Genomic DNA, 23661 nt, shown 5'->3' on the forward strand with positions numbered 1-23661 from the left:
CTGCTTTCTTGATGGCTTTATTTTTTTCCATTAGTTAAATATCATGTCTGTTGGTTTAAATAGATGATTCTTTATCTGTTAAAGTATACTTACTTTCCTGAGACTCTCACATCTGGCACTTAAACCTGGAAGCAATTCTATTAGATAAAAGGCGAGGTTTTAATGGGATCTTTTCTGAATAGCTTTTTCCTGACACCATGCTTTTCATAAGCCAGCCCTTCCTCATTTGAACCTGTCTCTGGGGGGCTCATTCATCCTCTCCCTCTGAAGAGTGTCCTAGGATTTGTGCTGGGGAGGCCCCAGGAGGCACTAACACACCAGGCCAGGACATTCCTCCTTAGAAGGCTGAGCCTTTCTGCTTTTACCAGCAGAGTTTTTAACTTTTAAACATTTTCCAGTTAAATGTACTGGAATGTAGGTATTTAATTAAAATGTATGCAAACAGATGAAATCTGGGTGGGAAAAGAGAATGGCTGTTTCTGTGAAAATGAAACTGAATCCTTTAAAAGATGGGTTAAAACACCAATTGCTTAAAATACAACAACAAAAAACTGCTGTGGAACCTAAGGAGGGAGAAAGAACTGTGAAAGTGCAGAAGGAAGATACCGCAAGCCTGCGGTTCTGCTCTTGACGTGCACCTCACCTCACCTCAACTCACAGAACCCAGGCTGGCCGTGGTGAGTACGCCCGTGAGAGGCAAGGGTGTGGCCCATACCAAAAGTCAGTCAATAGGGGCACACGTTCAGGTACGCATGGACGGAGCATTTTTAGACCTGTTTTAATCACACGCTTTCCTTAAATCACCAATTAATTCAGACTTCTATTTTAACATGTCACTTGATTATCTTATCAGATCAGATCAGTCACTTAGTCGTGTCCAACTCTTTGCAACCCCATGAATCGCAGCACGCCAGGCCTCCCTGTCCATCACCAACTCCCGGAGTTCACTCAGACTCACGCCCATCGAGTCAGTGATGCCATCCAGCCATCTCATCCTCTCTCGTCCCCTTCTCCTCCCGCCCCCAATCCCTCCCAGCATCAGAGTCTTTTCCAATGAGTCAACTCTTCGCATGAGGTGGCCAAAGTACTGGAGTTTCAGCTTCAGCATCATTCCTTCCAAAGAAATCCCAGGGCTGATCTCCTTCAGAATGGACTGGTTGGATCTCCTTGCAGTCCAAGGGACTCTCAAGAGTCTTCTCCAACACTACAGTTCAAAAGCATCAATTCTTCGGCACACAGTCCAACTCTCACATCCATACATGACCACAGGAAAAACCACAGCCTTGACTAGACGAACCTTTGTGGGCAAAGTAATGTCTCTGCTTTTGAATATGCTATCTAGGTTGGTCATAGCTTTCCTTCCAAGGAGTAAGCGTCTTTTAATTTCATGGCTGCAGTCACCATCTGTAGTGATTTTGGAGCCCATAAAAATAAAAGTCTGACACTGTTTCCACTGTTTCCCCATCTATTTCCCATGAAGTGGTGGGACCGGATGCCATGATCTTCGTTTTCTGAATGTTGAGCTTTAATCCAACTTTTTCACTCTCCACTTTTACTTTCATCAAGAGGCTTCTGAGTTCCTCTTCACTTTCTGCCATAAGGGTGGTGTCATCTGCATATCTGAGGTGATTGATATTTCTCCCGGCAATCTTATGGGCCACATCAGATGTGGCCCTTTGTTGTGCCTCTAATTTTTCATATTCTTGCTCGCTAATTTTTAAGAATCTAACCACAAATAAAAACAAACTTGAGAACCCAAGTACAGCTATCTGTATTTACTTCTTCTAAGCATTTTTCTGATCCAGAGCCAAATTCCAGCCCAGGGCTCTTCCTGGGAATACCCAGGCCACCTCTCCCACCCTAAGACTCTTGGATGCTAGATGGGCTGTTGTCATGGGAAACCAAGGGTCTGATCCTGGAGGGAGGGCTCTCAGGGAATGTTTCCTTCACTACCTGCTGTCCCCGCATGGCAAGTTCCAAGAAGGGGCCAAGGGGTCGTGCACACCACCCATTCACTTCCTACCAGGAAGGAATCTGGTTTTTGTCCTCCTCATTTCAATAAAACTGGTCTCGCTCCTCGAACATTACATTTAAATCTGTGTGAAATCTGAAGGATGTTCAGAGCCTGCTCCCCAGCCTCTAGGCAGAGCTGACTACTGCTGAGCAGTCTCCACAGAGGAGCTCTGTGACCTCCCTCTGACCCACAGCTTATGATCCCTCCTGCACCCACAGCAGAGGTTTGATACAGGCACCTGTGAGTAGCATCTGGCTTGCTGCATGTTTTGCTGGCCTGCCTTATATTTTTACAAGGTATGAATTCACTGCCAACATCTGTGAGTTGAGATGTTTTACCCAAACATGCTAGATTCCTTGCTTCTCTGGAATACCTAGAAGTTGGTCCCTGCCCTTGCCATGTCTAATCACCCACACGTTCTGTCAGCACCAACTCCTTCATCTCTGCGGGCCTGGGCAGATGTGAGGCTGCCCTTGACGCAGGGTGTGCCCAGGCAAGACCCCCCAAAGGCCCTCTCCTACTCATGTCTGTCACTCTTGCACATGTGTAGGAGATGAAGTGAAGTGAAAGTCGCTTAGTCGTGTCTGACTCTTTGCGACCCAATGGACTATACAGTCCATAGCCTCTCCCTTCTCCAAGCGATCTTCCCAACCCAGAGGTTGAACCCAGGTCTCCTGCATTGCAGGTGGATTCTTTGCCAGCTGGGCCACCAGAGAATGATGACCATCAAAACAACTATTTTGTTGAGGGGAAGAGCCAGTTACTAATGGTGCCCCCTGACTGGAGTATCTCCATCTGGGGTCATGGGTCAGGCAGGGAACCAAGACTTCTCACCTATGAACTGGTTCACAGAAGTTGCAGAGAGCAAGGGTGAGATTATACTGGGGGAAGAGGCTGCCATGAGTCACCCTGGCCTCTGGGGCCCCTGGTGGGTGGCAGAAGGGACTGAAGTCATGGGCTCCCTGGGACCTGCCCACACCTTTCACCTGCCATTACTTGGCCCAGACCACGGGACCTTGCAGTGAAATCCTGAGTCACTGAGCAGCTTCTCTCGCTCAGCTACTCCCCTGCCCAGTCCTACAGGGTCTCTAGACACACTGAGCCATTACCGATATCACAGTTAACTGCATGTACACTAGTGATAAGCAGTGAGAATAACCAGGTAACTGCCACTCAATCCCGAATTTCTATTCCTTCCCAATTTAAAGAAGTCTGATAGTTCTACGAATCTAGTAGAGGTGCAGGGACAGCACACTGAACTTAAGGAAATTCAAGGACGGGTCTGAAAAGAGACAGCAAGGAAGAAGGAAACTGGAGACGTCCGCTCAGCGGGCTTGCACCTTGGGCTGAGGCAGCAGTAGATTCGCCTGTGCGGGCTGTCTACACAGAAAGCCCCTGGGGAGTGATTTACAAAGTGCTGCAGGCATTTCTGCTTATTAGGACAGGTCCACCACACCCCAAGCCCAAACCCTAACCAGCAGGTGAGATGAAACAGGGCCAGATCTGCTCTTTGATTTGAACATTTAAAGAAATTTCATTTGACTTGATTTAAGCATTAAAGATGTTACCTGAGTTCTCTAAGAGTTTTTTTTTAATAAGGACATATGCATTAAGTTCACTAAAGCAACTGATTTCTGAAGTCTAAAAATGTTAATTTAGCACATCAAAATTACACATTATTGCATGCCAGTGCCAGACAGGAAGTGCATAAGGACACAGTTATCATTTTTAACAAAAGCTTCATTCCCCCAAAACAAGCACTTTATACATTATAAAATGGAATTAACCTCAGGCTGACCCTCTAATCGCTGAGAGTGACAAGCTTTATAGATGGATTCATTATATCAGATACCAGATGTAGGCTGAACAGAATTCCTGTGGCTTTGCTAAAGGTTCTTCTCTCATTCAATATTTAACCTCTGAATAAAATAATTTTAAAAAGACCTGGTAGTAAGACCAAGGTTAAATACTTTCAAATAATTTCCTGAATAAAACTTGAAGATTTGCATTCTATTAGTAATCTTAAGATTAAGAAGAGTAGCAATCAGAGAGAATAAGTAGGAACCGAAAACAATTCCAAGGTGCACATTAGACACTGTTTTAAGCCCCGTTTTAAGCCCTTTTTCAGCAAAGTGACCATGGCAGACAACACTACACGTCCACCAATGTCTGTTCTCCCTGCTCTTCTTAACAGGACTGATTTTATTTAGGTCAGCAATGTGTCCAAATGAAAGTCCATTCCCCAGCCTACGCTGTAGGATAAGACCATATGACACTGCTTTCTGCTCTTGCCCTTCCTCTTCATCTGTCCTGGAATGCAGGGCTGATGCTGGGGATAGGGCAGCCATCTTGCCAAAATGAAGCAACCAGCAAGAGGATAAGGCCACACGCTAAGGATGCTCAACATAAAGGTTCCTCATGGCACCTCTACCAGACCTGCCCGCCAGCTTTCAGATTTGTTTGACACCCTGCTGGGAAGCGCACAACAAAATACTCACAGTCAGTGGTGTACTCCACCTGGGAGGGCTGCACGGCTGCACCATCCGCCGTGGGTGGGGTGGGGGCAGGGCTGTCGGCCTGGGCCTTACGGACCAGTGCTGCAAGGGGGTGATCAGGGTCTACCACCTTCAAAGGCTGCAGAGAGAGAAGATGCCAGGTCACACCATTTCCTGCATTCTGAGTCACGCAGAACCCGTCTGTGGCAAGGTTCATCTCAACTTTAGAACAGTATCTACGCTTCAGAAAAACCTCAGCACATGCATGTAAACATGCGTGCACACAAGGAGGTCCTGACTAATTTTGGCTGAGAGCTCTAGCCAGTCGTGAGATCCAGAGGAACTGAATAAATGAATCACTTCACTCTTCCTAATGACATGAGGGAAAGTAAGGACGGGAGATAGGACTAGACTGCTGCTGAGAAAAGTGTCAGCCTCCAAATTCACTCAAAATCTCAAACTGTGTCCCTCCTCAAAGCAATTTCTCATTTTTAATCACCAACAGCTTTTAAGGTCCAATTGATCAGCCGCACTGCGTGACTGCTGAAAAGATAAGCTTAGGTCTGAGGGACCTGTTTTCTCACATCACAAATGGCAGCATGAGGGCTGTGGATTAACTCCTAATGATAAGGATGAAAAAATAAATTTAGGTTTTTAGGTAACACATTATGTTTCCTGTGACAGATGGTTTCAAGCAGCACATACTCTGTGCACCTATGAAATCCTCTCATAATAAAATCTGTATGAAAAACCCATTTTCTAAGTCTTAACCAACATTTTACTCATTCTAAATATCCCAAATAGTAAAAATAATCCCAAATATAATAAAATGAAAATAATCTGCTTGTGATTATACAAAACAGGACATGTAAGAAATAAAGGGACCAAATCCTTTACTGCCAAGTCAAACAAAACGGTGAAATATACCTCAATGATCATAAAATGAAATAGAGCTATTACACAAAAACATGCTTAACAACTTCCCAAGGTTAAATTAGCAGTTTTGTTCTGTAAGGAGACCAGCACCTTCATGAGCTCCTCCAGGCGGTTGCACTTCTTCGAGGCGAAGAGGGACGGGTGCAGGTAACTGCCGTCCTCCTCATCGTCATCATCTTCATTGTCAGAGCTGACGCCCGACTCTGAAAGCAAAGCACATTTCAAGACTTTAAGGCACAAGTATATTGTGTGGGAATGTGGGAACAGACAGAGGCAGAACTATGTGCTGCCATTCCTTGGTTATCTGTCCAAATAATCCCTCTGGGAAATACTCCCCATCTCACTGCCCACCAAGTCACTCAACAGCAAGGCAAGTGGTGAGAAAGGTGTGGCCCAGTGGCAACTCCCCTCTGGCATTTACCAGTCGGGGGCCACTGAATATTCACATTTTTTACAAAAGAGGCAAAAATCTTACTGATTTATGAAGGTAAAATAACAGCAACAGGTATTTTAGAAACCTGCAGGAGATCAATATGGAGAAGGTAAGGTCTGTAGTAAGACTGACACAGCTGATTTTGAAAATCATGTTTCAGCTGAAAGAAAAATTCAATGGCAGACAGATATACTGCTGTCTCAGGATGCTATTCGAAATACTTAATTAGCCTTTGCAGTAAGAACTCCACCTTTAGACACTCAACCCTACGCCCTAACCGGGCGTGTACCCTAGAACCATCCACAAAGCATGAGCCTGCTGCTTTCTCTGTGACACGTTCAACAGCCCAAAGGAAGGAATTATTTCCAACCTACATGGATATGCTCTGATGGCATCAATATTTAATTTTACATCACCAATCTATAAAAATATTAATTAAGAATCTAATATATTTTCAGACTTATCAGGAAGAGTGTCACACTAGACTACGGAGCACCAGCAGGTTTAATCCTCGGGCCTTGGCAGCAGGACTTCATAAACGTTCTGGAGGTTCTGCAGTGCAGACTTCAAGCTTGTATCTGTGAGGATGACTCTCCCTACACTTCTCCAGGGTCCCCCCTTACCCCTGCCCCACTCCACCCCAACCAACGCAGGACAGAAACGGTCTCACATACTCTTCTTCTCTTCACTTTTGTTTTCTGCCAGTACCGTATACCGTCCTTCTTTCATCGCTTTCTGGATGAATTTGTAGTAAGGGTTGAGGTAGTGATCGAAGCGTAGAAAGTCAAATTGAGAGTTTCGGGCCTGCTTGGCTTTCAGCATTATCTCGAACTGTGCACCTTGTTTGCACACGAAGTTGGCCGTGCGCTCAATGATGGCGTGCATTTTGGCTGTTGGTGGCTATGAGAAAACACACACATTCATGTCATTTTGTTCTCTTGTTCACTGACTACATGACTCAAAACATAGAAATGACCCTGGTTTTTATTGCCAGCTATAAGAAATTATAGACATTTCAATGGTAAGAGCCCAGTTTGAACAGAGTGACACTGGCCCCTGTCACAAGACACCCAGTTTCTGAATTTTGTGAGGAGAAAACTCCCATGCTGAGGCAGGACATTCTAGCTTTGTACTGAATTGACAGGGGGAAGATTTCTGTAAAAAAAATCAACAGGTTTCCGTATATTGGGCACCCTTAAACACGGTTCCAAGACAGGCTTCAGAGGGTTATGAATCTTCTGGGAAGTTGTACGTAAACTCGGCACATACACATGCATATTTCTAGGAGAGGGTGAATGTTTCAACAAGCTTTTCAAGGATCTAAGAATCACTTCTCTTTGGGCTCTAGAATCACTGCAGATGGTGACTGCAGCCATCAAATTATAAGACACCTGCTCCTTGGAAGAAAAGCTATGACAAACCTAGACAGCGTATTAAAAAGCAGAGACATCACTTTGCCAACAAAGGTTCATATGGTCAAAATCAGTTTTTTCCAGCAGTCATGTACAGATGTGAGAGCTGGACCATCAAGAAGGCTGAGCACCGAAGAATTGATGCCTTTGAACTGTGGTACTAGAGAAGATTCCTGAGAGTCCCTTGGACAGCAAGGAGATCTAACTAATCAATCCTAAAGGAAATCAACCCTGAATATTCACTGGAAGGACTAATGCTGAAGCTGAAGCTCTAATACTTTGGTCATGTAACAGAAAGAGTCAACTCACTGGAAAAGACCCTGATGCTGGGAAAGATTGAAGGCAGGAGGAGAAGAGGGTGACAGAGGATGAGACGGTTGGATGGTATCACTGACTCAATGGACATGGGTTTGAGCAAACTCAGGGAGATAGTGAAGACATGGAAGCCTGGCGTGCTGCAGTTCATGGGGTTGCAAAGAACTGGACATGACTTAGCAGCTGAACAGCAAGGTATGGTCTGGCCAGAACAGGGAGGGTTTCACCCACATTTACTGGGTGAATCATCTTGTTGCCTCAGAGTGAGTTTACTACTAGGAATCAGACCCCGCCTCTCTCCTGCACCTGCTGCTAAGTTACCTCTACCACATCCCGAGCTGAGCAATTCCTACCCACACAGACAGCCCCTCAGACCAGAAGCTGGAAGCCACACATCTGAAATACTTTTATTAATATCAATGAAAAGATTAACACTAGAAAATTACATGCAAATAAAGTGGGAAATGACCTCTCATTAATGACACACAGTCAAGATGCTTATTGTCACTTGAGGCCTGAATCCTTCAAAGTACCAATGCCTTAATTCTCAAATGTGACTCCTGAACTAATGACGTCCTTCACTCTTGAACAGCATAAATGTCTACAATTAAAGCTATTTACTGATCCTAAAATAAACCAGAGGCCATGTTAAAGGCCCACTGGGCACTTAAGTCTGGATGCTGATGCATGTTTTCAGTGGCTTTGCCTCAACAGGAAGATTAATTTTTGAGTCAGTGCATATATAATCATTTATGATTACTTCAGAATAACGACTCTTATAGGAAAATATAACCCCATCTGCCCCCACATGTAGAGATATTCTCTCATGACCCACCCACGTGTTGGGCAGTATTATGGCTACAGTGGTTACAGAGAAACAGGTACTTTCACAAAGCGATGATGAGTATAGAGAAACAAAGTACTTTATGAACGTCCTTTCAAGATCTGCTACTGAAGCAAGTATATATAAGACAAATGCTTGGTCTGGAGAAAGACATTCTTTGCTCTATCATGTAAGTTTTAGAAAAATCCTTTTCCATTTAAGAATATAATCATTCCCACTAAAAGATGAGATTTTAAGGATATGCTCAATGTTTAATATGCATGTTACAAAGACTGATACGGGGGAAAATGATTTTCTAATTTAAGAAAGTGACTGAGCCCAAGAAGGGGGGCTAACACCTCCCAGATCCCCCAAAATTAATGTGGTTCTAAGAACTCCAGAGTAGGAATTGAAAATGGGACAACAGTATGTGAGTTCAGAAAACCTGCACCAGTATGAGATTTCCGAAAAGCTCTGAAGACTGGAGCTCAGATCCAGGAGCCAGGGGAGAATGAGGGGTAAGACTGGGTGGCACATGGGGTGAATAAGTGAGGAACCCCAGGGGTAGCTGGGCTGGCCCTTTCCTCCTCTGTGATCATGAAAGTGAAAGTCACTCAGTTGTGTCCAACTGTTTGCGACCCTGTGGACTATACAGTCCATCAAATTCTCCAGGCAGGAATACTGGAGTAGGTAGCCATTTCCTTCTCCAGGGGATCTTCCCAACCCAGGGATCGAACCCAGGTCTCCTGCATTGTAGGAGAATTCTTTACCAGCTGAGCCAAAAGGGAAGCCCAAGAATACTGGAGTGGGTAGCCTATCCCTTCTCCAGCAGACCTTCCTGACCCAGGAATCGAACTGGGGTCTCCTGCATTTGCAGGTGGATTCTTTACCAACTGAACTATTAGGGAAGTCCTCTGTGATCACAGCCCCAAATAAATATCAGATTGAGTCATGAACTGCACTGTAAAAACAAAACTATGGATGTAACAGCAGGGAATATAGGGCTGTCAGGGGGGAAAGGTCTACTGAAACCAGATTCAAAATCCTGAAGCCAGAAAGGAACATGGTGACATATGTGTTTTTGCAAATACATTTAAGTTCTGCATGGAAAGAGGGACAAACAGTTAAGAGACAAAGCACAGAAGAACAAACATGCACAACATGTGCTGGACCACGGGTTAGTCAGCGCTTATCATATACGGACAGTCCTCACAATCTCCTGAGAAAACACACGAACTCCACACGGACATGGGTAAATGAAATTTTCCCCCACCTCCATCCCATGGCAACACACCAGCTGAACATGGTGAGAATTAACGCTCTAATCAGAACAACCTTCAGCAAAGCGTAACCATGTGGCCCCAAGTTCTGCAATGGCTCTGGGCTGCAAGTGCAGGCCTGACCCACAAGATGACCTGGGGCGGCTGCTCTTGACAGCTCTAGCCTGTGTCCCCATCACAGATATACTGGTGTCAGGGGGACTGAGCAGCCGAGCTGCACAGTGCCTGGCTCACAGCACCTGCTTAATGAACACTCCTTAGCTGCTGTTGCTATTAACCTACTGGACGGAAACCCAGCCCATGATGGGAACTGTGCACTGAATCCTTCCCCCTTTCCCTTCTGTCCATAAAGTAAGTTAAACAAGCACATTTCATCGGAAGGACTGATACTGAAGCTGAAGCTCCAATACTTTGGCCACCTGATGCAAAGAGCTGATTCACTGGAAAAGACCCTGATGCTGGGAAAGATTGAAGGCAAGAGGAGAAGGGGATGACAGAAGATGAGATGGTTGGATGGCATCACGATTCAATGGACATGAGTCTGAGCAAACTCTGGGAGATTGTGAAGGACAAGGAAGCCTGGCATGCTGCAGTCCACGGGGTCGCAAAGAGTCAGACATGACTGGGCGACTGAACAACAAAGCGCATTTCCCATGTGAACACACTCAAATGGGTGTGCCGAGCAGCAGCACTTCTGGTCCCATGGCTTGAAGGAAACGCAAGAAAGTACAGAACAGACAGGCCCAGAAGGTCCATGGCATCTCAGGTGGGTGAGAGAGCAGGTTGAGACACGCCCTCTACCTTCCCTGCAGTGCAAGACAACACAACCACAAACGGGCCTGGGCGTGTGCAGAACTCGGGAGGTGACAAAGCCTGGGAAAGGAACAGGTAACTGAAAACACCATTAAGACAAGCATTGGGCTACACATTCTGGCAAAAACTAGGTCCTTAATTCCCAAGAAACATACAAGTAGCCCCACAGAGGCAGTGTAAAAAGCTAAAATAGAGCTGTGAGGCCACCTGAGGGCTTGAGTCTAGTCTAGGGGCTGGACCGGAAACAAGTGGCCAGCCTTGAGCCTGCAGCAGCATGCGTCCCCAGGGTGCCGTGACCTCTTAACTGCTCCCAACCCTTCACACGAAACCCCAGAGCCCCTGCAGCCATTGGGTTCTAAACCAAAAGCTTAATTTAGAAACCAAGCACCTGCTCTCTTTACCATCCCCAGCCCCGCATGGCCAGGAGCTAGAGAAGCCCCTGCCCACCCAGGCAGCATGCGTCCATATAAACACATGCCAGCAGTTTCAACATTTAGTAACCGAGATGGAATATATGACACAGACATCTGTCTACTAGAGCTCCTCCACTAACGTGGACACGACAGTGTATAATGCACACAGCGGATCACTGCTCCAATTCACAGTGATTATGAAAAATCCACTACTGACATCACCATAAAGGAAAAGCAAGCTGTCCACTGGAGACCCAGTGAGCACTCACAACTGGTTTCTACACAGAGCAATTTCCTGCTCAAGAGACCATTATATAATAACATCAGAAGAGAGCAGATTTCCAGTTCAAGACGGTGGAGCAGAAGGACATGTGTTCATCTCCTGCGAGAGCACCAAAATCACAACTAGCTGTTAAACAACCATTGACAGGACACTGGAACGCCCCCAAAAGATACCTCATATCTAAAGACAAAGAAGAAGCTGCAGCAAGACTGCAGGAGAGGCACAATCACGATAAAATCAAATCCTATACCCACTGAGTGGGTGACCCGCAAACTGGAGAACAATAATACCAAAGAAGTTCTCCCACTGTTGTGAAGGTTCTTAACCCCACGTCAGGCTTTCCAGGCTGGGGATCTGACAGAAGGACTGGGCATCCCCAGGGAATCTGACCTTGAAGGCCAGTGGGATTTGATTATAGGATTTCCACAGGACTAGGGGAAACAGAGACTTTGGTCTTAGAGGGCACAAAATCTTGTGAACACCAAGACCCAGAGGAAAGGAGCAGTGACCCCAGAGGAGACTGAACCAAAACTACCTGCTGGTGCTGGGGGGCCTCCTGTGGAGGCGTGGGTTGGCAGGGGCTCACTGCGGGGCCCAGGGCACTGGCAGCATCAGGTTGGGAGGGTACCAGTTGGCGTAAGCCCTCTTAGAAGTCACCATTAACCCTACCATAGAGCTAGCAGATCCCAGAGCTGAGTTGCCTCAGGCCAAACAACTAGCAGGGAGGGAGTGCAACCCCACCCATCAGCAGATAATTGGATTAAAGCTTTACTAAGCAAGGCCCTTTCACTTTTCACTTTCATGCACTGGAGAAGGAACTGGCAACCCACTTGGGTTTTCTTGCCTGGAGAATCCCAGGGACGGGGGAGCCTGGTGGGCTGCCATCTATGGGGTCACACAGAGTCGGACCCGACTGACATGACTTAGCAGCAGCAGCAAGCCAGGCCAAGGCCACCAGACCAAGATCCAGTTTTTCCCATGCCAGTCCCTCCCATCAGGAAGCTTACACAAGCCTCTTAGCCTCCTCCATCAGAGGACAGACAGAATAAGCAAGAGGCACAGTCCCAAAGCGGCTAAAACAAAAACCATATTACAGAAAGTTAATCAAAATGAAAAAGCAGAGTTATATCCCAGATGAAGGGACATCATAAAACCTTAGAAAACCGACTAAATGAAGTGGAGAAGGAACCTGCCAGAAAAAGAATTCAGAATAATGATAGTGAAGATGATCCAGGATCTTGGGAAAACAATGGAGAAGATGCAAGAAATGTTTACCAAACACCTATGAGAACAAACTAACAGATGAATAATACACTAGAAGGAATCAATAGCAGAATAACTGAGGTAACTGAGGCAGAAGAACAGATAAATGACCTGGAGGACAGAATGGTGGAAATCACTGCCTCAGAACAGAATACACAAAAAAGAATGGAAAAAAAAAAAAAAAAGAAGACAGCCTAAGAGATCTCTGGGACACTATTAAACGTACCAACATTCACATTATAGGGGTCCCAGAAGGAGAAGAGAGAGAAAAAACCTGAGAAAATATTTGAAGAGAAAATAGCTGAAAACTTCCTTAACAAGGGAAAAGAAACAATCAACCAAGTTCAGGAAGCAGAGAGTCCCAGACAGGATATACCCAAGGAGGAACACACTGAGACACACAGTAATCAAACTGACAAAAATTAAAGAGAAAGATAAAAATATAAAAAGCAGAAAGGGAAAAACAACAAATAACATACAAGGAAACTCCCATCAGGTTTATCAGCTGATTTCTCAACAGAAACTCCACAAGCCAGAAAAGAGTGGCAAGATATATTTAAAGCAATGAAAGGGAAGAACCTACAACCAAGATTTCCCTACCCAGCAAGACTCTCATACAGATTTGATGCAAAAATCAAAAGCTTTCCAGGCAAGCAAAAGTTAAAAGAATTCAGCAACACCAAAACAGCTTTACAACAAATACTAAAGGAACTTCTTTAGGCAGGAAACACAAGAGAAGCAAAAGACCTACAGAAGATAAACCAAAAATAATTAAGACTATGGTAATCGGATCATATGTATCTATAACTACCCTAAACGTAAATGGATTAAATGCACCAACCAAAAGACAGAGACTGACTGGGCAGCTGAAAACATGTGCACGTATGCACTTCCACTGACCACATCACTCTGCTTGACACCCCCAAACTGTATGTAATTTTTTTATACTGTGAAGTTAATCATGTTCCCATTATGGCTTGCGACTGTAATCATCTTTTAGTTTTTGTCTGATCATTGATTGATAAACATCTTTTTCTATTGTGATTATGTAACAATTAATACCATTGTATCATGACTGGTCAACAGAAAAATAGTAAAACTCTGTATTACCAAAACTGAAGAGGAAGAATCATCAAACCTATGCTGCACTAAATATGGGAGGTGTCATGCACACGTGAGCAGAATGCGAAAGACTAGAATTTTCAGTGTCCACTGTTTATTCAGTGATGGTACAGAGGGACACACAGAAGTTCCTGGAATACCCACATCCATGGTAGGAAGATGCCAAAGAAAAATCTTTACAGTGAGCACAAATAGCCCTTTTCTGGGTATGTACATGCAACAAAAATGTTTTAAACATCCCTAATAAACATGTAGGGATGCTACAAAGCATAGCAATTTATGACGGCCCGACAGTTAAAAGACTGTGAGTCAGAGTTCCTGCCTGCTGTGTGTGACCCAACTTCTTCACTTCTCTTTATCTGTGAAAGAGAGACAAAACAGGAAGCTACTTCATAGGACCACCAGCATTAAATGAGGTAATAGGTGGAAAACCCTTGATGAGGCCTGTTACAATGTAACCTTAACCAAATGTAGCTGAAATAGCCAGGTGAGCTGAGATTAATCCAACTCTGCCAGTAACCAGCTGCAGGGCACTAAGGTGGACAGGATGCCACCCAGATGTTCCTCCTGAGTGCAGGGGCTGCCTGGAGATACCACAGGGTCTTGACATACTAGAGAGGAAAACCAGGTGGAAGTGTGCCAAGGGAATGTCAAGGTGAAGACACTTATCTTGCCGCTGCTGCCGCTCAGTTGTGTTCGACTCTGTGCGACCCCAAAGATGGCAGCCCACCAGGCTCCGCCGTCCCTGGGATTCTCCAGGCAAGAGCACTGGAGTGGGTTGCCATCGCCTTCTCTGGACACTTATCTTAAGTGCCCACAAAAACTACAGTAGAGAAAGATAGGGCAAAGCAACTTTACTGAAGCCAAGCTGCTTAGAGTAAGAGGGTTTTTACACCTAAACGTGGCTAACAGTCCCCTCACCAGGAATTCTGACTAGGTTTTTCCACACTGGTAAAACCTGGGGATTCAACCACATGGTCTCTGAGAGTGAGCCAGCTCCCCCAGCCCCTGATGCTCTGGTCTAGTGACTCTACTGTAATGTTTCTTTTTTTCTTTAGAGAAAAGTAGGTGGTGTGTGATGATTTTTCCTCCATTAACTCAAAAATAAGTGTAAAGCATCACACAAACTGTAAGGCGGCTGTGACTGTGGTGAGGCTCTCACACGAGTACTTCCCGGTAAGTGCTAACAGCGGTGAACAGCATTGTGAAGGACAGAGACCTACCAGCTCCACATCAGGCGGCACGTTCAGTCCTAATGGGGCAATGAAAGGCTCCTCGTTTTCCTCCAAATTTTCAGCCTCATTTTTTTCTGTATAAAAAGAAAATGTAAAACGTCAGAACCACAACCTGAAAAGAGGGCGCCACCATCAGTAAGCAACAGTGGAGGGGACAGCGGCAGGAGCATCACCTGGCCCCTCGTGGTCTTGTTGTACATCAGCTCCCAGAAACACTTCCACTCTTTTCTGTGTTCACTGTACCACCTGTGGGCAAAAGCACCTCACCAGATCCCAGAGGGGCTGGGGTGGCTCATGCTTCCCTTGTTCTTGTTTGTTTCCTCCTAGTACAGACATGGTGGCAGCGTGGACTCCAGGGCCATGGCGCGGGTGCAGGGAGACAACGCATGAGACTGTTTCCACCCCAAGGCTCTGCACGTAGCAGGCGTGTGACACACTTTCAGCTCTCCTCCTTCCCAGCCCCTCTGATCTGCTAAGCCCACCCCCCAAACTATCTGGGTGGGTTCCCCAGAGGGCCAGGCACAGCACAGGGTGCTCTATTGCAAGACGACCGTTTTCATCACTGAACCAGAAAATCCCTGCGTGTAACTGCCAAGACCTCTCCACCCAAGCAAACCACCTCTCTCTTCACAAATAATCAGATGTATGTCTACTTTCATTTCTTGTTTAACGGTTCACTTAACAAACATCTGTCTACTGGAAGTCAGACAAGACACTACACACTGCAACTTTCTGAATTCTAAGGTACCTATATACATCTCAATTTAATGAACAATTTAAGAGGATATAGTGAAATGTATGAAAACATATTAGAAAACCAAGCTAACATTTTTAAGAATTTCACATCTACTTATTTCTTCAAAAAAGATGATGTGAAATAAACAGTTAAGTCTTCATCAAAACAAACATCTCCATTGTACATAATGGATTCTATTGAAGAGACAACAATTTCAAACTTAATTCTGCGAAGCCAAGAAGGAATTTTATACAGGCTTCACAGTACACAAAGACCTGCTGACTGCAGTCTGACGAGACACAGAGTGATCTGCAGGAGTATTCACCGCTGTCCCACAAGCTCACATACCCTTCCTCTCTGCCAAGAACTGAAGACTTGCTATGGCCTGAAAGCTCCCTGTAATCAGCAACCCCTCTATTCAGCTCCAATAACCAAATGACACAGCAGAACTGGTTAGTATTAGAAACACTGGTTTGCAACATGCCAAGTAACAGCTTAAAACCCTCAAATTTCTTTGGGAATGAGGCCAAAGGTGTGAATATATAAAAGTATAACTTTACCATATCTCCCTAAAATGACAAAGTGGTATAAACTTTGTTCAAATAGCCTTTCCTTAGTGCTAAGCTGTTCTCAAAAATAAAGGAGCTTGGAGCAAAAGAGCTATTTGGAACAGGAAGGTTACAGATTTGCTCTGTTCTTACACATACTTTTCTTCACAGAAAAATGGTTTTAGTAGCACAAAATAAAAACCAACTTTTGTAATGCTCATTCAGATTCAAATAAATTTAAATATTTTGTTAAAAAAAGGGATAGATGATGATGAAAACCTGTGAAAATAAAGGATGGAACTGGGCTGGCAACAGTAAGCTGCAGAAAGGGAAGAGAAAAGTTACACAGAACTAAAGGCACCGTCAAAGGCTTCTGGTTAATATCACAAGGGTTTACAGCAGTCGAACACCAGGACAGTGCAGTCGCCCCTCAGTGTCTGCAGGGGCACCAAAATCCAGGGATGCTCAAGTCCCAGAGCTGGTCCTCTATATCTGTGGCTCCACTTCTGTGGATTTGACCAACAGCACAGTACTGCTTTTTATTGAAAGAAGAAAAAAATCTGAAAATAAGCAGACCTCTCCAGTTCACACCTGTGTTGCTCAATGGTCAACTGTATGGCATTTTTGGAAATCAAGGAATATTGAGACATGTTGGTGATTCAGAAAAAGAAACCAAAATTATAATTTTAGACTGTAAGATAATGCAGCAGTAAAGTACAATCTGGTTGGCAGTGGTACAGGGTACCAAACTATTCTATTTAAAAAGTGTGTGTATGCATAGGTACACATACAAGTATGTATGTATGTGTGCATGTGCATGCGTACATGTTATTTGTATATGTGGCATTTTATTTATACTAGTGTAAAGTAAAAGCTGAGCTGTAAGTTTTACAGGGCCCCAACTTCCATTAAAAAAATTAATCAGCACACAAAGCAAAGTTCTGAGAATGTGGTTACAGAAACAAGATTTTACATATGGAGAATTTACATTAAAGAGAAAACACAGTAAAACTTGGAAGAGAAACTAAGCCACATTGAAGTTCTTAAAATCCAGTGTTGTTATTTAGTTGTTAAGCTGTGTCCAAATCTTTTGCAACCCCATGGACTGTAGCCCACCAGGCTCCTCTGCCCATGGGATTTCCCAGGCAAGAATACTGAAGTGTTTTCAATAATCTAACCATATTTGACATCAGGTAGCCCAACAATTACACTGAGACAGGTGCCCAACACCTAGAACAGGCGTTTGCGACATCTTTCTGCAAAAAGCCAGACAGTAAATATTCCTGGCTCTTTGGCCAGGTGGCATCTGTCTCAACTACTCCACTTTGTCAATGAAGTGCAAAGCCACACAGACAAAACAGGGACAAATGAGCATGGCTCTTCCAATATAACTTCACAGAAATGCGCCAACTGGGTCTTCAGTCATAGTTTGCTGATCCCCAATCTAAAATGTTAAGAAAATATTACTGTAGATTTTCCCAAAATAGTCGATTGACCTTGCAAAAGACATCTGGGTTCTATGAATCTCAGTTCTTCCATTGTGAAATGGAGATAGTGTGCATTCCTTCCTTCTGATCAAACACTGCATATTTAAAGCACACGGAATGTACAAGGCTCAGAGACAACAAAATTGGAACTGTCTGGAATCCTAAGATGGACGACTTATTCTAGATTAAGGAATGAGTGTATACTTCTCAAACCTGCAAGAACACGTCCACCGCACCCTAACTTCTGAGGTCTGCTCAGATTCAAAAGTCAATGCTAGAAGGTGTTTAATACCTTAACTAGGCTTTAACTCAGTATGATTGAAATTACATCTGGGAAAACTCTTGAGAAGCTTGCAGAACAGAGCTGTGTAACAGTGATTCTTATGCCCATAAAGTAATGAGCAGAATGAAAGCAAGGGCCATGAGGCAAGTGTCTGTATGAGCTGGCCCCCACATCTTGCTGTCATGCCCCGTGGTGAAGAAGCTGGGAGAACCCTAGAGAGGCTGCAGGGCAGACGGCATTTTAATATTAACTGCCACAGTCACTTCATACTTGCCAGAAGATTTGTTACTTGAGGAGAAAACAATTAAGTAAGTCCATATCACAGGTTCAGCTAGCTCCAGAATTCCATCTCTCTATGATGTGATTCCAGTTCATTACTCCGAACATTTGAATAGGTTTCTGAAGTTCTTCTTCTCTTTAAACAGAATATCCTGAATAAAGTGATCCACTCTTAATGTTTCAAGTGTGTTATCATTATTGATGATTCATGACTGATCATGAATGCAGGGCTGTAATAAAGGTGCTCTCAGGGCTTACCAAAGTGAATATGGACTTTATTTTTGAACTGCACAGCTCCAGTTTTTTTTAGTAGCACTATCGCTTATTTAAAAAAATATTCAGAGTTAATCCAAAAAGGCACAAATTTAGAATCTTTATTTCTAGGTAAATATTACTTACTTTAAAATACTGTGGTAAGTCTATGTCCTAGGGCCTATCGAGCCTAACCAGGACACCTGTGCTATCTTCTGCTTGATAATAACTGACTCCACAGGTGTCCTTCCACTGGACACCTGTCATTATTTCACTCATGGAGTGGCTATGAAGAAGCAGGTTAGCAGGAGGGTGGTTAATGCCTGTCCCTTCAATGCCCTGTGAATGAGTTACTGTGCATTTCAACACATACACTGTCCATGTGGAAACACAGAATCCAGAGTAACTTCCTGCTCCATAAATCCAAAAGAAAGAAAGGAAAAGGCAACCAGATCCTTGGAAGATAACTGAACTCTGAATTCATTCCCCACTTCCAACAATTCCTTTCCTACTTCTTAGCTTTGTTTTACCCTAACATCAATCATGTTTCCTCTCTGTCCCACGGTGACACTGCGGCTGTTTAGTGCCCATAATCGTGCTCTGAAGACTCTATGGTTACACGCAGTGCCTGCCCAACATCATCACCTGGGCAGCCCCCTCACCTCACCTCTCTGTTTGGAAGGTTCCTCTTCCTCCGTGGGCTCGGATGGGTCATAGTAATCACTGCCGTACGTGAATCCCACTGCATTATAGCTCCCGTCCTCTGCCAGTGCTTCACTCAACCGCTTGTATTCTTCCTCTTGAACAAAAATGAGAATTATGTTAACAGAAGCAGAAATTTACTGAGAAACATTTTATATATTTCTAAAGTTGTGGCTATCAGTAAAGCATACAACACACTTTTTCCAACCTCTTTTCGAGGCAATAATGTTTTTTAAAATTTCACACTTCACATCTATCAATATGTACTTTTGCCAGTACATGTTTACCACAGACAGCGGATTACACGTCTTTTGTGGAAAATTTCTTCCTGGTGAGAAACTTGGGGAGTAAGAACTGTATTAAAGATTGTTATGGCAAAGACAAGAACATCAATTTTAATTTATACGATACTGTTAAAGAAGAACAGTTAAAGAGTTTGGTTTTTGTTTTTTCAAATCCCAGTCTGCCCTCAAAAGCTGGGAAAATTCTCTGTGGCTCTATATATAAACTATCCTGAGGTCCTCTCAGAACGCAAAGACTGCTGTTTTTCCAATCCACTGGGTACTGTCAAGATAATATCAGAAAGAGTGAGTATAAAAAAATGAATGGGAGTAAACTTTTAAATACTTAAAATTTTTTTAAAAAGTTTGTTGCTTAAGTAAGTTTTTCTTGAGCAGTACCTTGCCTTGCCTCCTCCTCAAGCAAGTCCGTATGCAAGGCTAAATACCTCTCTTCATCACACAGGGTCTCTATTCGTGCCTCCTCTTCGGAGAGCTGGTAATCTCTGTTCCATGTGGAATACTCAGCATCGTACTCAGAAAGGTCATGCAGGTGACCGCGCCCATCATATCTGTAATATGAACATGCTGGTCAATGGGAAGAAATTAACGTTTGGGTTGGTTCGTGTGTGACGTTTTCTATGTATACTTACCAATTAAAATAAATAAAAATATTAAAGCAAACATAAAAATGCTTCTCATTATATTTAATTTGGCTAGTCATATCTCACCTACTTTTAAACTCAAGTTATCTTAACAAAGTCTAAATTCCTTTCTAACATATGATAAAACTTATAATTAAAGGTAAACAATCCTTTAATAGCTTAAATGGTATCCACGTCAGTGGCAGTTCTTACCCTTTATGGTTTGGTTAACCATTCAATGCCATTTGTAAGAAAAAAAAAAAAGAAAAAAAACTTTTTTTTCTGAAAAGTCAAATATCATAGCTTACATTCACACAAACCGAATACATAAATACCTATCCGTAAGAACCAAACGGTCGAAATTTCCTCGCTTCTTTCTGCTAGTCCCGAACTCTCAGGAGATATCTTCACCAAAGAAACTTGCGTCCATTGGAGGTAAAATCTTGGCTAGGCTCGCCCCCTAGCCACTTGGCTGAGGAAATAAGTGCTGGGTTATGTGATAGAGAGACACACATACATAGGAACAGTGACATATACGTGCAGTTTAAGGAGGTTCACTAGAAACAGAGCAAAACTATTAGAAGACGCAGCATAAAATATGTGCTTCTAAACTTTACGCCCCCAGGATATAACATACATGAACACACATCCATGTGCACTTGCGCGGACCCATAGGTATGTTAGCCAGATGAAGACTAAGCAAGCACTTTCTGCTATGCTTAAAATACAAAAAGTTCAATGAAGATGCTGTCCAAGTGCAACTCTCAGATAATGAGTGAATTAGGGAATTTTACTTAAAACACTCAAGATTTAGGGTTGCAGAAACAGATGTAGAGAGACAAAAGTCTGCTTAATTTTTTAGTGCTGACTTTTGTAATGAGGACTAGAAAATACAGGGGGGAAAAAGACATTTACAGGAAAAACGGCCAAATATTTCAGGGTAGCCAAGTTATTGCATATTATTAAATTTAAAAATTATTTTTACTACGCTGTAAACCTCCTTAACTTACAAATGTAGATCATTATCTTAAAATATTACACATCTACATGTGTAGCGTTTGCTCCCCACTGGTTTTGGAAGACCTAACTCACATCATGTACAGAATGATATGGAAAACTGTAAAAAAGCTCAGACTTACTCGCTTATCAAACTTTAACAATACCACAAGTAACACTTTTCAAAAGGAAGCCGCCTGACAACTCAGGCAGCATCATTCAATAGAAACCATGGTTTGAAGGTACAGCATGCTTGAACAGAGTGCTGGGGCCCTCAGGTCCAGACCTGAGCTGGCGACCCTCCCTCCACGAGTTCTTCTTGTCTAGATCTAACTCCAAGTGGAAACGTCGGGGATGGAAAAGGCGTTTGGTCATTAATGTGTCCATTCTGGCCAGCTCAGAGGTCATCCCTATAGTCAGGTTCCAGGGCTTTGTAGAATCCAGTTTTAATTGTCTCAAACGATGGGCTTCCTTCACTCGGAGAGACTATTCCACAGTTTAATGGTTGGTCACGGTTACTTTTCAGTCTGGGCCCCAGAAGCAGAGTTGCCAAATTGGCAAAAACCAAACCCACAAACAAAAATCCCAAGGAGAAAGAGGGACTGAAAACACGGGAGGGGAGGGGAGCAAACAACCTACATCATGTAAGGTCACCCTTTTCAAATCAAACATCTTTAGAAATTCCAGTCCCAGGACCCCTCCGTCCAAAGTGGCCAAACACCCTCCAGAGTGACTACCTAAAAGCATGTTTGATTTGAAAAGAACATACCTCTGTCTCAGCTCCACCCTTCAGTTTTAAGAGACAGTGAAACCAGCCCTAAGAACAGTACCTCTAAGAGCAAGGCCAGTGTCTGCAAAAAGTCAACTGGCCTTCAATGATTGGCAACTTCAGCCTCAATCTGTGAAACTCATCAGATCAACACAGGAAGGGGGAGGAATGGGTTGGGGCGGGGGGGAGATCAAATATCATGACGGCAAAATACCGGCGCTCCACAGAGAGCCTTGGGGATAGAGAGGTTCAAAGCCAACTCCTGGGGTCCAAGAGGTCTCTAATCGCGACATCAGCTTGCGGCGTTTCTGGTTGCCCTCCCACCACACGGAGCTGTGGGCGCACGGAGGGCCCCAGAGCGCCGGTCAGGAGAGGCCCAGGGCCCGGGCAGCTTCCACTGCCCGGAGTGGCAACTGCAACCCAGCGACAAGAGTGAGGGGTCGTGAGGGGCTGCGGGAGCAGAGACGATCCCTCCGGCGACAGACGCGGCACGCAGCTCCAGCCAGTGCCTTAGGGCAGGTTTCACCATCCCCTCCCCCCCCCAAAACCAGGGGGATGTGGGGACAGGGAAGGGGTGTCCCCCAGATCCCCGATGACTCCAGAAAACCCCCTTTCAGTCCTGGCCATCAAGTCAACATCAGACGAAATCAAGCGGGCGAGGGAAGGGGAGGACCGGCGGGTGGGGGGAGGAACCGACCTGTCGATGAGGATCTTGTGGTCCCCCATCCAGGGGATGAGATGTTGTCCCTGTTCCTGGGCCAGGGCCCTCTCATCGTCTCGGAACAGCTTGCAGGCATAGCCGAAGACCAGCAGCTCCACTCGGTTCCCCCCACCGCCGGCACCGCCGGGCCCGGTCTCCTCCTTCGCGCCGCTTTTCCTCTCGGTTTTGGTGCGGCCTCCGCTCGCGCCGTACATGACAGCGTCCTCGGCGTCCAGGCTGGTTTTCTTCTGCGCCGCGGCCGATGTCCCTGAAGCCTCCGCTTGGCCTACCCGCTCAGTCAAGAGCGCCGCATCCCGGCCCCAAACTAGACACTGCCGCCATTGCGGGCAATAAAATGGAGGAGCGCAACTTCCGGCGAGGTGCAGCCCTACTTCCGGCGAGCAGATTCCACTGATTAGTTAATCCACTCGCGTCGTTTGAGCCTCTAGAAAATATTTGACTCTAGCTTTTCGCATTCGGAGGTGCCGCCACCTTAGGAACTTCCGTTATCAGAGGAAAGCGCGTTTTTGGTGTGGATTTTCTGCAGCGGCAGTCCAGAGCTGTGGCGAAAGCGCGGCTTCGGATCGTGCGTTACCTACACCCGGGCGCGTCCCGGCCCTGCGGAAGGAGGGCGGGTGCTTCGTGGGCTGCGTACGCGGCTTGGTGGGGCGGGTGCCCTTGGTTCCTGGGAGAGGCTTTTCTGTCAGCTGGGCCCTGGACCATGCACTCTGGGGCCAGGGACCGTCGGGTCGGGTGCTTGGGGGCCGTGGGGCCATGAGGTCGTGGGGTTGAGTGTTCTGGGGTCGGGAGCTCTGGGACCGAAGCACGGTGGAGTCGGTTACTCGGGGGCGTGGGTTGTGGAGTCGGCTGTTTGGGGTCGGGTGCTCTGGGCTCGGGGACCGTGGAGTCGAGTGCTTGGGGGTCTTGGGGTCGTGAGGCAGGGGGGCCATGGGTCGTTGCGTCGAGTGCTTTGGGCCGGGGATTCTGGGGCCCGGGAGGTTGACAAGGGTGTGCCTTGGGAGCAGGTCGCATGGCTTTTCTGAAGCTCTTGGTCCTGGGGGTCATGACCCTGGTCTCGCCTACCTCAGAAGGTTTCCTCAGCAATTGTCAGAGATCTTAGTAAGATGCGAAGGCTCTTGCCTTGACGGAT

The 23661-nt window shown here is 45.1% G+C and overlaps 1 protein-coding gene across 9 annotated transcripts in view; it reads right to left on the reverse strand.

Annotated features, from left to right (window-relative positions):
• The window catches only part of SFSWAP (splicing factor SWAP), an 81022-nt gene extending 58146 nt beyond the window's left edge, over positions 1-22876 (reverse strand). For 5 of the 9 annotated variants that reach the window (XM_024977183.2, XM_005217657.5, XM_005217656.5 and 2 more), the window contains exons 1-7: positions 22509-22876; positions 19805-19974; positions 19090-19221; positions 14826-14911; positions 6553-6778; positions 5536-5648; positions 4513-4648 (exon numbers count right to left, since the gene is read on the reverse strand). In XM_024977183.2, the coding sequence (XP_024832951.1) occupies positions 4513-4648; positions 5536-5648; positions 6553-6778; positions 14826-14911; positions 19090-19221; positions 19805-19974; positions 22509-22726 (1081 nt within the window). In that variant the 5' untranslated portion in view covers positions 22727-22876. Of the gene's footprint in view, positions 1-4512; positions 4649-5535; positions 5649-6552; positions 6779-14825; positions 14912-19089; positions 19222-19804 lie in introns of all 9 variants that reach the window. The other 4 variants (XM_024977184.2, XM_024977182.2, XM_010813821.3 and 1 more) reach the window with 3 other exon arrangements.
• Between the last annotated feature and the right edge of the window lie 785 nt (positions 22877-23661).

This window comes from Bos taurus, chromosome 17 (assembly GCF_002263795.3).
Source record: "Bos taurus isolate L1 Dominette 01449 registration number 42190680 breed Hereford chromosome 17, ARS-UCD2.0, whole genome shotgun sequence".
Taxonomy (NCBI): domain Eukaryota; kingdom Metazoa; phylum Chordata; class Mammalia; order Artiodactyla; family Bovidae; genus Bos; species Bos taurus.